The sequence below is a fragment of the Thamnophis sirtalis genome, unplaced genomic scaffold, assembly GCF_051295495.1.
Source record: "Thamnophis sirtalis isolate CommonGarterSnake01/CBP01778 unplaced genomic scaffold, rThaSir2_p1.2 scaffold_1, whole genome shotgun sequence".
Lineage (NCBI taxonomy): Eukaryota > Metazoa > Chordata > Lepidosauria > Squamata > Natricidae > Thamnophis > Thamnophis sirtalis.
Genome location: NW_028261381.1, coordinates 57,849,458 through 57,866,131, shown reverse-complemented (window position 1 = coordinate 57,866,131; position 16,674 = coordinate 57,849,458). Strand labels below are relative to the sequence as shown.

The following is a 16,674-nucleotide window of genomic DNA, read 5'->3' as shown; positions in this document are numbered from 1 at the left end:
CAGGGCCCTCCAGCAAACGCAGTAAGCTGGATCCCTCTGTGAAAAAAGGCAAAGGGCACAAGGGCTCCAATGAAAGGTCTTCACCAAAAGCCACAGTGGATCCCAGGGAGGTTTCTAGGCCCCATCAGCCTGAACCTAGCCCGAACCATCGTAGCAGGGTGTCAGCTTCCCCTGATCGCGAGGCCCAATCCCCTAGGGACAGTGAATTCTTGTCTGGGGATGACTATAGGTCCAGGGATCCGTGTCCACAAGCTTCTTGGGGGTACCCCGACTCCCCTAGTTCCTCCATTGGAGAGGAATGTGATTCTATCCAGGATTCCCAGTGTGAAAAAGGTGAATCCAGCTCAGGCAGGCCTAGTCATCGCAGGCCCAGCAAGCAGAAACTGAAAAGGGGTAAAGGCCCTGCTCTTTCTGATGAGATGAGGGAGGTAATTTCCTTAGCCACTTCCCAAGGGATAGCTGAAGGCATTAAGCACAGGGGCTCCCGCAAGAGCAAGGCCCCAAAAGAAAGGTGCAAGCCTCAGCCTTCCACCTCCAAAGAGCCTGTATCCTCATCTGCTTCTTCCAGTCCATCTCACTCTGGGCTTTCAAGTTCTGAGCAGGAGGAAGAGGAAATTTTCGTGCTTTCTGAAGACGAAAACCCTACCCCTGACAAGCCAGCCTTCACTGGCCTGTTCAAGCCGTCCTTATTGAAATCAATCTTACACAAAGCCATGACGGCCACAGAGTTAGGCCCCTCTTCCAGGCCTGAGGCTGCTCAGGCTTCTACATCCAAGGATCACAAACATGGCCTATTCAAAGAGACAGTGGAAACACCTGAGGTTATCCCTGTACCTGACCTATTTATGGACGCGGTGCAGCGGCAGTGGCTACAGCCAGGCACGCTAACCAACCCCAGTGGGGGGGACAGGACACTGTATGCTCTGGAGGGGAAAATGGAGGATATCCTGAAATTCCCTGAAGTAGATGCCCCAGTTGTGTCCCTAACTTCCAACTCAAACCTGCCAGCTGAGCTCCTAGAAGGACTAAAGGCAGAAGATAAAAGGTCAGAGAAAGCGTGTCAGAAAACACACATGGCGTCTGCCTGGGACATTAAGGCATCCACTTCTGCCTCCTTTTTTATCAGGGCCACCTTATTCTGGCTACGCCAACTCAGATCTAGGCCACCACCCAGGAAGTCTAGATGGTGCCATGAGTTAACCAAAATTATTACCGCTGTTGAGTACTCGGCGGATGCCACCTTGACAGCAGCTAAATTCTCATCCAGGGCCCTCGCCTCCAATATCACTTCACGCCGTCTCCTATGGCTTAGACATTGGCAAGCCGAGATGAAAGCCAAATGGAAGCTGGCATCGGCCCCATTTAAGGGAGATCTTCTGTTTGGAGAGGCCCTGGACAAGTTTGTCACCGAAACCAAAGACAAACGCAAAATCCTTCCTGCAACCCTTAAAAGGGGTGACCGGAAAGGGGTGGGGTCCTTTCGTAAGAGACCTTACAGGAGTCAGGAAACAGGGCAACCCTCTCACCCTTCTTCCTACCAGAGACCCTTTCAGGCAGGGGGGGGGATAGGCACCAAGACAGATCTTTCGGTGCTTGTGCCAACCAATCCTAGTCTTCCTTTCGGAGACCATTCCGAGGAGGCGGAAACAACAGTGGTAGCTCCCGTCCCTTTCGTAAAGGAAAGGTGACGGTTGCAGGGATCCCCCCATCGGGGGTCGGCTATGGCTGTACGCCGACAGGTGGGAGGAGATAACACCGGACAAGTGGGTCCTCAACACCATTCGGAGGGGCCTTGTCCTGGACTTTCTAACCTTCCCTCAGAGAAAGTTTCTTCGCTGCCCTACCCCCAGGAACCCAGAGAAGAGGGAGCGCATGAGAGCAGAGATCCACCATCTCCTAGAGATAGAGACGATAGAGCCAGTCCCCAGGGATCAGCAGGGGAAGGGCTTCTACTCTATCCTCTTCCTTGTTCCCAAGAGTTCAGGGGGGGTGGAGGGCCATCTTGGACCTCAAAAGTCTAAATCAGCATCTGGCTTCAAGATGCAGTCACTCCACTCCATCCTGGACTGTGTGAGGGAGGGGGACCTATTGACCTCAATAGATCTCAATAGATCTGCATGTCCCTATCCATGTGGCCCACAGGCAGTTCCTGAGGTTCTGTTCGGAAGGGAAGCATTTCCAATACAGGGCACTTCCCTTCGGGCTATCATCTACGCCCAGAACATTTACCAAAATTCTGGCAGTGCTAGCGGCTCATCTCCGCAGTCATCTGGTTCGTCTGGAATGTTATTTGGACGATATAATTATCCATTCTCTCACCACCAAGCAGGCACACCGTGACATTTCTCTAACTGTGCAGACCCTGCAGCACCATGGCTTCTCTGTCAACATGGAGAAGAGCCAGTTCCGGCCGTCCACCTGTCTACAGCACCTGGGTGCAGTCATCAACTCCACCTCCTGCCAGGTATTCCTTTCTCCAGACCGGCTGTCCAACCTGAGACGCAGAGTGAAACACTGCAGCCTTGCCAGGTCGGTAGCTTTCCCAGCTCCTGGGGATAATGATATCGTGCCTGAGGGTGGTTCCCTGGGCTCGTCTCCACGCCAGGGAGCTGCAGTGGTTCCTGTTACCCATGCAGAGGGCCAAGGTCAGCAACTCACACAGGCGTGTTCGGCTCCCGCGAAAGGTGATCCGATCTCTGGCATGGTGGAGGTCCAAGGCAGTCAAGAAGGGCTGCTTGTTCAAGGAGCCGGAAAGACTAGTTGTCACCACGGACGCCAGCCTCCTGGGGTGGGGCGCCCACTGTCAGGGTCACCTAGCCCAAGGCCGATGGACTCAGAGGGAGGCTGCCCACAGCATCAATTGGCTGGAACTGAGGGCAGCTCGCCTCGCACTGAGAAGGTTCTCCGCTCTAGTAAAGGGGGCTCATGTACTGTTAATGACAGACAATGTGGCGACCAAAGCACATATAAACCGACAAGGGGGCACTCGATCAAAGGCCCTCATGCTCGAGGCGGAAGCTCTGGGCAGGTGGGCGGAACGTCATCTGGCGTCTCTCAGTGCAGATCAGATCTCCGGCGTAAGCAACCGGGAAGCAGAGTGGCTGAGTCGCCAATGCATCGACCACTCGGAGTGGCGCCTGCACCCGGACCTGTTCCAGGAGATCGTGAGGAGATTCGGCGAACCACAGGTAGACCTGTTTGCCGCACACAACACACATCTCCCACACTTCTTCAGTCGCTACCACTCGCCCCTGGCGGAGGGAACGAACGCACTGAGGTCAGTGTGGCCTCAGGGACTACTGTATGCTTTCCCTCCACTTCCGCTCATTCCTCAGGTGGTGAACAAGCTCTTAGTCGAAAAGGCAGACCTCATCCTGGTGGCTCCATTCTGGCCCAGAAGGCCCTGGTACGCAGACCTGGTCAGTCTATCAGTTCAGAGACCGTGGCGAATCCCTCGGGACCAAATCTCCCTCAGCCAAGGGGCCGTCACCCATCCGGAATCCCAGTGGCTACAGCTAGCCGTTTGGCACTTGAGGGGGAGCTCCTGAGGAAGCAGAGGTTCTCTGACCAGGTCATTCGAACAATCCAAGCGTCCAGGAGGCCTTCCACTACTAGAATCTACGATGCCACCTGGGCCGCATTCTCACAGTGGTGCAAGGCTAGAGACATAGAGGCCTCATCAGCCTTGATCCCTCAGACCCTGGACTTCTTGCAGGAGGGTCTAGACAAAGGACTTGCGGTCAGCATCCTTAGACGTCAGGTTGCAGTGCTGTCCACTGTCCTGGCTAGGGGCTCCTCTCGCTCTCTGAGTCAACATCCTCAGATCAAGAGCTTTCTTTTTTTGTTGAAAACTGTTTTATTTCATTTTCATTTTCATTTATACAATCACTTATATACTGTGCATTTAAAAAAAAAGCGATAAACACAACTCATCTTCCACCATGGAAAACCAACATAGCACTTCAATCCCCCATACACCCTTTCTTCTCCCCCTCCAACTTTCATTTCTCCCCTCCAGCATTCCCCTCTTCTACTTCCCTTCCCCCTCAGACATTCCTTTCTCCCCTTCCCTCCATATCACCCTCCTTACATTCCACTCTCACTCCCTCTTTACTTCTCCCTCTTCTTTCCCTCTACTCCTCACTTTGGTGTATTTCTACCATTCATTAATCTATTCAATTTATATTTTACACTAAAATTAAAAAAAAAGAAAAAAAAAGGAAAATAAAAGGAAAAGAGAAAAAAAAGAAAAAAGAGCAACAGTATACAAGTGTGTTCTTATTGTTCTGAAAATTGAAACTATATTTCCACCCTCCCCCCCGTAAACCCCCCTCCCTAATCCCCTTCCGACTTCCCAGGTCCCATACCCGGCATAACTCTTTATCAAGCACAGTCTGGAGTATATTAAAACCAAATAGATTAGAAATTAAAAGATAAAAGATAAAGGAAAAAAAAGGGAATAAAAAAAAAGAAAAAAAAAAGAAAAACGGGAAAAATCAATGAACTTTCTACATTGGGCTCAGCTTCCCATCATTATTAAAACTTAAACAATGTACATCATTCCTAATTTCAGTTAATTTATTACTTGCAGGATTTCAAACTATGTTGAAACCAAGTAAGTTAATCAAATGAAATTCTCTAGCTAGGGGCCTTGTCTCTTTATCTAAATATCTAAACCTTTAATTTATCCCTTTTACCTCCTTCTCTATAAAGCAATTTAAACATTCAAATGCTTCTCTCGGTTTCCTTTTCCAACTCCTCTCATCCTGCCTCTACCCGTGTCCATATATATGTTTTATTTTCATCCGTACTCCTCTCATATTTGCTCCGCCTTCCTGCGGACTCTTTGGGTATATCCTTCCAGACATTATATTCAAATAACAGTTTATACAAAAATCAGCTTACTTTCTGGCTCGAAATAAGCTGTAATTGAACCTTCACTACCCTCCCATCTACCCCACACTTCCCAACTCCATTCATCCTAAACCACAATCCAAAAACATCACGATCTCCGCCCTTCTCACCCTAGAAAATAAATCATAAACAATTTAAATAAAAATTCAAAGTTATCCATCAAGTCTTTTTTAAGTCCCATACAATATATTTTCCGAGGAGTTCAACATCACTTCTTTCAGCCTTAATGTCTCTTCATCAGTATGCAGCTATACCATTTTATACAAGACAGAAATCACAAAGTATTATTCAAGTTAAAAATTAAGCAGATGTTTTGGAAGCATAACTAAATCCTTGTTCTCTGCTCTTCTGCCCTTCCGGAGGGGGAAAGCGATACCTCCCACCTTGTAGTTGTATGTTTTGTTGTTTCTCTTCTACTTCTCCTTGTCTTTCTCCAAGTCCGGGTGGTTCAGGAAGTCCCGCCTTCAGGATCTTGTAATAAAAATCTCGGGCTTCACAAACAGAGTTGAGGCGATGTTTTTGGGCATCAAATGTAACTGTAATACCAAATGGCACCTCCCATCTATACTGTATTTGAGAATTTCTGAGTTCTTTAGTTAGAAAAGCATAGTCTCTTCTGGCTCTTAACATTTGAGGTGGTATTTCTTTGAAAACAATCAGGTCCTGTCCATCAATTCGCAGCCTGTTATTATAAAACTCTTGTATTATCGCATTTCTGGATTCTCTTGTAGCAAAATATATAATTATATCTCTCAGAAGCTGTCTCTGTTTTGCTACGCACGAATTATGGCGGTAAATTTTTTGGATCTGCCAATCAAAGTTAAGTCCCGGACTTCCCACCGAGCGACTAAAAGCTTCAAAAAAGGTCTGTTTCAAATTTTCCTGTTCGTTTTCACGCAATCCCCTAACTCTTATTGCAAACGCAGTCTTCTTATAATTTGTCATAACAAGTTGTTTTTGTGCGTTTTCAACTTCCTGTTGTAACATTTCAATTTTAGATGTCAGGTTAGAATTAGCTTCTTCCAAAATCTCAAGTTTATCCTCCATTCCAGCAATATAATCTGTCATTACGGTTATAACCCCGATCATATCCTCCTTTGTTTGAGCAATCTTGGCATCAAGTTTGTCACATAAGTCCGAAATAAGTTGCTTCATTTCCTCTCTAAATTCTTTAAGGGTTTCAAAAAGAAATTCTTTCGTTAACAAATCTCCAGTAGAGGGCGTAGAAGGCATGAGCTGCTGCTTTATAGCAATTGCTTGTGATGTATTGTTAAAGAAACGTTTAGATTGCTTTGACTTTGGAGCCATTATAAAAAGGAAACAAACAAATTCGCTGCTCACCTTGATTTAGGATAAGATACTTTCAGTAAACTTTTAGCAGTTCGTAAAAAGAAGTCTTCAAGAAAACAAGGCTGGTTAAATATATCATATATCAAATGCGGAAGCTTAAAATCGCCATTTTGAAAAGCAGTTAGACAAAGGAGTTTTTTATAAAATTGAAGCTGGCATTTTGAATAATAATAAAATAAAGGGTTCTCAGGAATGGTCGCTGCTCGGATTGATTTTAAATAGCTTAGTTTTGTCCTGAGGGGGGGGGGCAACCTGCCTTGAGCTGAAAAAAAACAGCTGAGAAGATCTGGCTGGAGTAAAAAAAAAACTCAGCTTTTGTTGAACCTCTTCTCCGTTCACAGCGAAAAACAAAAGGCTGTGAACTACAAAGAGGGTTCTAACGACTGAGTTCCTCCCTGCTCCTTTCTTGCCTGAAAGGAGAGATATCTATAGATCTTTTAGATATACAGACCAGAACTCTGAGGGCAGCTCCGTTGAGCCACCGGCGACGGCAGGCCCCTCCTCAGATCAAGAGCTTTCTTAAGGGAGCGGCGAACATCAGCCCACCAGCTGTTCACCGGTATCTGTCATGGGACCTTCCATTTGTGCTTAAGGCTCTGACGAAACCACCATTTGAGCCTTTGAGAAAGACCAGTCTGCGCCAACTTACCATCAAAACAGCCTTCCTGGTGGCTATTACATCCGCTCGCAGGGTATCCGAGCTGGCAGCTCTTTCTGTCAGGGAGGATCTGTGCGTAGTTCACCCAGACAGAGTAATTCTGAGGCTTGATCCGTCCTTTACTCCAAAAATTAACTCTCTGTTTCACAGGACTCAAGAGATTATTTTGCCCAATTTCTGTCCCCATCCTTCTCATCCTAAGGAGCGTGAGTGGCACAAGTTGGACGTGAGACGAGCCGTGCGCACGTATGTAAAGAGGACAAAAGACTTCCGCCGTTCAGAGGCGTTCTTTGTCTCCTTCCTCCCTGCGTCCCTTGGCCACAAGGTCTCCTCTCACACAGTGGGGCATTGGCTACGCGCTTGCATCAAGCTGGCATATGAACACCAGGGCAAGACGGCTCCGAGACGGGTCACCGCACACTCCACTAGGAGCGCAGCAGCTTCTGCGGCCTGGGCAACCCAGGCTTCTATTCTAGACATTTGTAGAGCGGCCACATGGGCCTCCCCCACGGCCTTTATCAAAAACTATAAGATTGACACCTTTGCCTCAGCCGAAGCCTCTTTTGGCAGAAGAGTATTACAAAGAGTGGCTGAAATGCCAGAGGCTCCGGCGCTTCCCCACCCTGGGACTCAATAGCTTGGGCATGTCCCAGCATTGGACTCTCCAAGCAGTGCACTGGAGAAAGACCGTTGGTTTACCTGAACGGTCGTTCTCGGGGTACTGCGAGGAGAGTCCAAACCCGCCCGGGGTGTGTAATTCTCTTAAACAATGTGACTGTATTGACTGTGACTGATTACAGGACTGTCTCCTTCGTTTTCGAACTGAGCATGCAGAGGCAAAGGGAGGCGTGGTCAACTAAAAACATCACTCAGTCCAAGGGCAGATAGGCTGTGTTAACCCAGCATTGGACTCTCCTCGCAGTGCTCCGAGAATGACCGTTCAGGTAAGCCAACGGTCTATCTCTCACCTTTCATGTCTCTGGTTTAGTTTTAGGGTACATCTACTTTCTATAACAATTAGCCTCAACTCCCCTGGTAGTGTCATTCCACGGTTGTTGGAATTTTCTTTTGATTTTCCCTCCTTTCGTGTAATTAGTTTAATTTGGGAATCAGCTATTGTTTGGCTTGTGTTACAGCCATTTATTTCTATTTAATTTTGGGGTGAGTGGAGGACCCATTTCCCTCATGTGAAAGAAGTTAAGGATGTGTGCAAATTGTTTCAGTTAAGGTGTTTTCTTAATTTTGAATGCTATCATATCTGCCATGTAACACTATATTTCAACCAGAATTTACAACTTGGATTCACATATAGTGTGAAGTCCTGGTTTGCTTAATTTTGGTTGGCTAAAACAAAACTGGCTAGATAAACAGAGTACGCTAAACTGCCAACCTCAGTGGTTGAGGTCAAACAACATTATTTTTGAAAGCAAAAATTACTAGAATTTATTGTGAGTTAAAATACAAATACAAACAAAAATTTAAAATGTTTAAAAAGAAGAAAGGTCAAGAGAGATAGAAGAAAGAAAAAAAGTTGCAATTTCCCACCATTTCCTACTTTTAGTGCAGTAGAATACAGAAAAAACAACCCTGAACCCTTTGCATTATAATTCTAATTATTTCAAGTCATTTCTTTAACAACAAAACTATTCTAATAACCAAAACCTAAAATTAGATTTTGTTTCAGTTTTGAGTAAAAAAAATCCAGAAGTGGTTTCCAAATAGAAACAAAAAGTTAGATTCTTCTCTTTAATAAAAGCAATCAATTCTGCCATGTTTACCAATTCCATCACCTTCACCATTGATTCTTCATTTGTGGGAATTAGTGTATCTTTCTATCTTTGTGTGCTGCTGTTAACATATGTAGTAATAGCAATAGCACTTAGATTTATATACTGCTTCACAGTGTTTTACAGTCTTTTCTAAGTGGTTTACAGAGTCAGCATATTGCCCCCAACAATCTGGGTCCTCATTTTACCGACCTCAGAAAGATGGAAGACTGAGTAAAAAGTTCCAAATTTTCTATCAATATTTTTGTCCATCAAATCTAAGCGGGAAATTCTGGATTCATTTTTATATTTATTTTAAGAATATTCTGAATTAGGGAAATCTGATTCCAATATTTTTTTTTTGCTTTATCACCAAACCATCAGAAATTCTAAAAAGTACCCTTTACAATTACATTTTCAGCATATATTTATAGTTCCTTTATACATCTTTGACAATTACTCATGTGTTAAGACTCAAACAACATTCTTAATTGAAACTTAGCCAATAGGATTTTGAATGTAGTCAAATGTCTGAACTCTATTCTTTATTGAGAAGAAAATGATTATCACAATATTCTGAAATATTAAATATATTCATTTTTCTGTTTTTGAGATTATATAAAAGTGATTCTAACTCATTTCACTAGGCTTGTTATAAATGTTATTCTTTGGAAAAAATCTTTGAAATTTAAATCAATAGCATTGGTTTTGCTTTCTAAGGCAACTTTCTCTTTTCTCCTAGATCATGACAGATGGCCCTCAGCACCAGATGGACATAATGCCAAAGCACTCAGAAGCATGCTTTCAGGAAAATCTAAATCAAAACTATAATTCAAAGAAATGGGATTTGTTCCCATTTCATTAGAAAAAAAGCTATTTTTCAGTAATTAATTGCAATTTAAAAAATCTGTGCCTTAGAATAAAAACACCTTTTTAATGAAGAATTAATGAACCTTTAGAACATTCATTAAACAAAATTATATGGAGCCATATTATATAAAGTTACATTATTGAACTAATTCATTGCTTGGTAAACATTATTGGGTAAACTGAAAATCTTGTAACTATTCTGTAAACTTTTGGATCCTATTAGCTTATTGATCCATGGATATTCTCTCAAAAAAGTGAAATGGCTGTTCGTTAAACCATTCCTATTACACAAGATTGTTGAAGAAAGTGAAACATCCATTGCCACTGTATCATATCCAGAGCCCTATAAATTAAAATGTGAGATTTTGGGCGCACTCATATTTTGGATGGGAAGATACTGACATAACTACAGCTGAAATATGACAGTTTATTTTTCTGGACACTTTAATGGCTTTGGGTTAATAACTCTTGCCCTAATAATGTAACCCAGAATGGCTAACATTTCAACATAAAGAAATATGTAGTTCATACCTATGTTTCATAGTTGCCTTTCAGTCATGAACAGCATGAGCCCTAATTGCATGCGATACCCTATCAGATAGAGGGAGATGGGAAGTTAAGAACTTTGATTGATAAATAAATATAAATAAATAAATACATGTATTTTTGTATGTATGTCATGGACTACACAGTATTGGAGACTTTGCTGTAACATCTCTCACCATCAGTAAGAAACTGGATTTTGCTTTATCTTTTCAACATTTGGATAGCTGCTGGCTGGATTCAAAACTCCCATTTCTGAATCAATTGCTAAACTAAAAACTTTCTGATTGCTCTGGAGAAGATACATCAAAAGATCTTATAATGACACTTTGAACTTATGGGCTTATCCTTCAAAACCCATAAATACCGATATTTACAGTATTTGTATTATTTGAGAAGATGGTGTAGTGGTGTAGTTCAGTCCTGGACTATCTTAGATCCACTTTCAGTGATGAAGATCATTGAAAGACACTTTTTGTAAAACACTTCTGGAGAAAAGATAGGATATACATCACCATCATCATCATAATCCATTGCTGGGAGTGGGGTTTAGACTAACTAGGCACTCAAATCTAGTTAACATTGAAGAATAAGAATGGACTTGAAATTAAGAGCCATGAGGATGCAGTGGTTAGAATGAAATATTGCAGGCTAATTCTACTAACTACCAGCAGTTCGATCTTGATTGGCTCAAGGTTGACTCATTCTTCCATCCTTTCAAGGTCAGTAAAATGAGGACCCAAATTGTTTGGGGCAATATACTGACTCCATAAACTGCTTAGAGAGGGCTGTGAAGCACTATGAAGCAGTATATAAGTACTATTGCTATTGCTAAAAGTATGCATACATTCTTCATGAAAATTGTCTCTCAGATTAATTTAGTTTCTTATCTATGTATGAATTTTTCTAATACATACTGTCACCAATCTCTATGCCTGGGTAGCTTACAACAGTTAAACAATGAAAGACAACTGAACAATACAACGATTTAAAACAAAAAAAATATAAAAATCATAAAAAAATAATTTGTAGCCAAAGAATCACACATACCAATGGAATTCAATATAACCATTATGCTGACTCCATCAATTTCCTGCATCCCCATGCCTATTGACAAAGCCACATTTTCAAGGTCATTCCAAAGACTAGTAGGATCAGGCCAATCTAATTTCTGGAGAGATGATGTTCCACAGAATGAGTGCCATGCCATGGTCTCTTCCTTGACCCTGCCAGATGACACTCTGGCTGATGGACCTCAGAACATGTCCCTCCTGCTAGATCTGATGGGATGGGTAGATGAAATCGGGATGAGGCAGTCATACCCTTAACCCTTCCTTCAGTCTTGTATCTAGAATCTCAGTTGTATGAAGAAGCATAGGTCTGATGGGGCTAAAACTTGTAGCATAATTTCGTGATGCTTGTTATTTTGACACTATTGTACTGTAATTAGGCATCCATGTATATGTAAGATATTGTGCACTGTTGCATTACTTACAAAACATATACTTATACTTGTTAAAAGCGAAGATTTCTATAAAAAAAGTTCAATTTGAAAAAATATGGATTTGTATATTTGTTGCTATAGTTTTATCAAAACGATGGCATGTTGGACTACAACTCAGCAAATCTAGGGCAATAATCTATTTCAGTCTTTAAGATGCCACAAGACTTGTGCTGGCTGCAATGGCTTAAAATGTCTCTGACAACAGGTGTGAGATAAGCACATTGGAATCTGGCTAACTTTTGACAACTGCATGGATAAATGTTAGCCATCTTGATCTATTGTAATAGGTATAGCTCTTCAAAGGGCATTCCTTAATCTTAAACATTCTTAACCCTATCCATCCACTTATCTGTCATTGTCATTTACTTCCCTCAGCCTTGCCAAGCATAGTTTTGCTCTATTATCTATTTACATCTCACGTCTGAAATATATAAAATTCTCTTTGCTGCTCATTGTCTGAAAGGAGCAATAAGTTTTATTTAGTCCAGGCCTGATCGAACAGTTCACCTTGAGGATCATAATACCTTTAAACTCTGTCTCAAGTTTCATAACTAGAAGACATCACTATTAGAAAAACCGTAACTTTCATAACTCTGATTTCTGTTGTCACAGAAATCGGTTTAACCTCCATGATCTTAACTATGTCATTGTCTGAGTCCATCCTCAAGGTCAAGGCGGCATTGACCAAAGCTAGCTATGCTAAAATGATTTATTTTTTTAAAAAAATTAAAAATATTTTTAAAATATTTATTTTTATTGTTTTCGTGACCGCCGCTTCTTAGAAGAAAAAAAAGACAACTGAAATTACTCAAAGCAAGTGTGTTTCAAATCATTTTGACTGGGAAAGCCAATAAAAGTTCAGAGACTCAAGATTCGCGGTCAGAAATTTGCTGAGAAAAATTACTTGAGCACAACGGACACTACTCCAAGCGTGATCTGTTGTAGCGCTGCCATCTAGAGGAACCCGGAAGCTGAACATATCGGTGGATGCAAAATGTACAGTAAAATGGTTTTACTGGAGATGATGGGAAGCATAGCACTGCCGCTAGTGTTCAGATAAAACCGTGTCTGCAGAATGCTTTATTAGGCCATATAACATAGGCATTATATATTTCATAATATAATATTTATATATTGTATGTATGCGTATAATATAATACTCTATGTACATTAAAGCCACACATTCTCCTAGCCAAAGAGCACATCTGCATTCTTAAAGCTTATTAAACCACAACTTCCAGCATTCCACGCTCTTTCGCCGGGCCTGCCGGAAGTTGTAGTTCAATGGGCTTCTGAGTTTCCCATGGTCGCCCCGCGCGCCAGTTCTTCCTCTTCCTAGAAAACGTTGTCTCTAAGCCGAGGCGTCGGAACGGGGGGGGGGGGGGGTGAGGCGCGCGCTTGCGCGAATGACGTTGACGTCGCCGCCGGGTTCGGTATCACGGGTTTCTGCGTGAAGGAGGCGGAGCTCTGGAGAGGGGGAAAAAAACTGGAGCGGGCAGGGAGAGAGGAAGGTCTGGCTGGATAAGGTGACGGCCGCGGGGTGGGGGGGCAGCCGTGGTATCCTTCCCCCTGCCCCTCGCCCGCGGGAGTGCCCTGGTCTTTCAGCCGCCGCCTCCTCTCTATCTCCGTCCCCCGTTCCCCCCACCTCACCCTGCAGCTTTCGCTTTCCTGTGGGGCGAGGGGCCGCCGGGCCTGCTCCCCGTCTCCCCCCTTCAACGCCATCCTCCCGTCTTCACCTGTCCAGGGTCAAGGAGCATCTCGGGTCTCCGGTGAAAATCGAGAACCTGGACCACACCACCCTTCCTCCTCGGCGGTTTGGGCCTGGAGCCTCCAGTCCGGGGGAATTCTCCTCCTCCCTTTCTCCCCACACCACTCGCGCGCCTTAATTCTGCCCCACAGGTACGTTTGGGAGGGGGGGTGCGCGCGCGCGCGGTGGGGGCCACCAATTCCGGCACCTGATGAAAAGTGGTGGTGGGGTGCCCCCCCCCCGGGTAGAAGCAAAGCAGACGTCCTCGGTGCGCTGAGGGGCGCCAAGGATGGTTGTTTTATGGGCTATTGCCGCTTTCCGCAGTTATCGGCTTTGTATTGCAGGAGCGACCGCAGAGTTCTGAGGGTAGGAAGTCTCTTGAGTTGTGATTTGAAGTGGAAAAAAGATCCAAGGTTCGCTTCCGTTGCCTGAAAAGAAAGGAGAGTGGGACTACATGAGCTAGCTGACTTGTACTTGGGGGTGGGGGGTTGGTATGAGGAAGCAGTCCTGCTCTGCTCACTCCCAACGTCTTTCTCAATAAATATAGGTGTCAAAAGTCCTGCCCAGGTATGCCTTGCACGTACATTTTTTTATGTGTCATAATTGTTTGAGATCAAACTTCGCTACTAAAAGGATGGGAAAGCAATGTCGGTATATAGCCTTGACTGTCAACAGTTAATAGTGTATAAGTGGCCCTGTTTATACCAGAATAACAGTTTGTTTTGGAAATGCCCTGCATGTTTTCCCTCCCTCTGGAGTCCTGCTGATTTATACATAGTATATTCTGAGAATTGTGCGGTGTTGTACCAAGAAATAAGATTTTTAATATTTGATTATCTGCAGTTGCCTCTTGAAAAAGCACCTTTGGTTATCTGCAGATCGTTTTTAGTATTTGAGGAAGAATGTTTAATCCATCACGAAAGAAGATGGAATTCGATTTATCAGTTTAAAAACAAGATCTAGAAACATGAAAATTAAGGCTCAATAATATGAACAACTGTGAGAGATATTTTGGGTGTATAATGAAGATTATCCACAAGAACTGTACTTGGGTCAGTTTTGATGGTGATCTTAACTAATAAAGTTTCACTGAGTGATTTTGGAAAACATTACAAATAGAAAAGGTTATATTTGCTTAAGTGGTTTGTGACATGATACTGCCAGTGAAAACTGGGTTTAATATAATTTGTGCTATTTGTGATTTGTGCTTTTTACTGCTTTTCTCCATGTATTATTTGAAGCATAGAGTCTCGGGACAACTGCTTGATAGATTGTCTCTTGATTTATGAGTGTTGCCCATCATTGCATATTTGTAAATGGAAAAGTGAACACTGGGTTTCTTTTGCCCTATGTTGTGAAATGTGGAAATACATGCAAGGAATTTATCTGGCTTCCGCTTTTGCTTGGCAAGCAAATTCTTGCAAGTTTGCCATAACATTGTGGGTTTGAGGATCAAAGTTTGGAGATGCTGACCACATTTTAAAGATATTTATATTTCAGGTTCCTTTCTTTCACTCTCATGGTAAAAGAGGCTACTAGAAGCTCACATTAAGACTTTTTAAAAACATACCTAGGAAAATTAGTTTAAAAATAACATGTTGGTACACTTTTGATATCTGGAATAAATAGGCATACAGTATCTACATTTCATAATGTGCAATTTAACATAGGTGAGTTTTTTCCACAAGTAACTTAGATTTCAAAGGTTAGCCTATAAAGTAATTGATACTGGTTTTGGTAATTATAAGTAGGCCTATACAAGCTGGTAGTTCTTTAGAAGGGCTTCCCCTGCCAAATTGTAACATTCAAATATTTTACAATACAATCCTCAGATAATCAGGCCATAAAATTGTTTTATAGGTTAAACCAGCATGTGAAATTTAGTCCAGAAAGCAGTCAATAGCTATCAGAGATCTTTTAATAAGTATGCAATGTGATATTAATACTGTGTAGGTATAGATAAGCAGCATGGCTGCCATATTTTGCTGCAAAGATTTCAGTGCTCTTTGAGGAGAATTCTTTGCAGTAGTCATAGTGTAACCAGGGTATAGGTAACTTTTATATTATCAGATTGGCTCACAGATAACATGTAATTGTTTAAGGCCTTCTCTCCTCATTACTCTCCTAGAATAGAGTAAGATCAAAGCATCCTAAATCTTTCTTGCAAAATATAAGTTCTTTCAGAGCAGGTGGCATCCCAGATAGAAAAAATGCCAGTAGCTTTTTACTAATCAGTAATATTTCTGCTCAGTTTGCACTGATTTATTCTTTTGAAGTCCATTATCAAATTTAGGCAATATTCAAGATAACCTTTTGTATAGTTAGGAGAAAAAGAGCAATAATGTTGAGCATTCAGACAAGGAAGTATTTGGCTTATACAAATAGTCCTCAATTTATGACCACAATTGTGATCAGAATTTTCATGGTTAAGCAAGATGCTTCAGTTGTGCAAGTAGCATATGCTCATGCAAAACCATCCTCTCTCACCCCTTCCTGCTGTCACCGCCAGTCCATTGAGCTGGAAAGCTTGGGGACCACTATGCTAGAGGATGCCAATAGAGCCCTCATGGCAATCCCTACTACCACCATATCTCAAACCCACTGAACTGTTATATACTACATAATTGTTTTAAGTTCAATTTCATATTATAAAATATGATTAAATCATATTAAAATATATATTCCATATTTATATGCTTATATTATCTGTGAGTATTCTAAACAACTCTTTTGCAATGCTGTGTACATTAAAACAGCAAATATATGCAATATATTGTATTCAAGTCTTATCTTTCATCCTAAACAATATCTGCTAAACAGATATATCTTACTTTTCTTCAGACAAGAATATCCTTTGTATATTTTTATGATTTGGAGCAAGCTGCAAAATATTGTCCTTCTTCCTTATTGATGTAATACAGGGGTCTACAACCTTAAACACTCAAAGAGCCATTTGGATCTGTTTCCCACAGAAAACACTGGGAGCCACAAAACCTGGGTGGTTGTGGCCAATTCATCTAGTCACATGACTTGTCCTACCCATGCCTATCTCAGTTTTGTGGCTCTGGGTGTTTTCTGTGGGAGATTGGTCTCTCTTTCCCTTCTGTTTTTCTCTTTTTCCTCTCCCTCTCACTTTTTCCTTTCCTTTCCTTTCTCTCCCCTTCTCTTTCATTTGTTTCCCTCTTTTCCCTCTCTCTCATTCTCCTATGCGCTGCTTGGGGTTAACTTTGTCCATTAGCCTAGAGACTGAGTTATATATGCCTCCTCTGACTGTGCTAGTTCAGTTTTTTAACTTAGTCCAGCCTAAAGAGACATAAAATAA

At 42.5% G+C, this 16,674-nt stretch overlaps 2 protein-coding genes across 5 annotated transcripts in view; both read left to right on the top strand.

The window, feature by feature from the left end:
• The window catches only part of PECR (peroxisomal trans-2-enoyl-CoA reductase), a 28,101-nt gene extending 18,394 nt beyond the window's left edge, over positions 1-9,707 (top strand). Inside the window, exon 8 of the mRNA XM_014064258.2 lies at positions 9,431-9,707. Coding sequence (XP_013919733.2) covers positions 9,431-9,519 — 89 coding nt within the window. The 3' untranslated portion in view covers positions 9,520-9,707. The remainder of the gene's footprint in view (positions 1-9,430) is intronic.
• Positions 9,708-13,073: 3,366 nt separating this feature from the next.
• MAP3K2 (mitogen-activated protein kinase kinase kinase 2) overlaps positions 13,074-16,674 on the top strand; it is a 65,928-nt gene continuing 62,327 nt past the window's right edge. For 2 of the 4 annotated variants that reach the window (XM_087712374.1, XM_087712363.1), the window contains exon 1: positions 13,138-13,504. The gene's annotated coding sequence lies outside the window, so the exon portion shown is untranslated. The other 2 variants (XM_087712357.1, XM_087712351.1) reach the window with 2 other exon arrangements.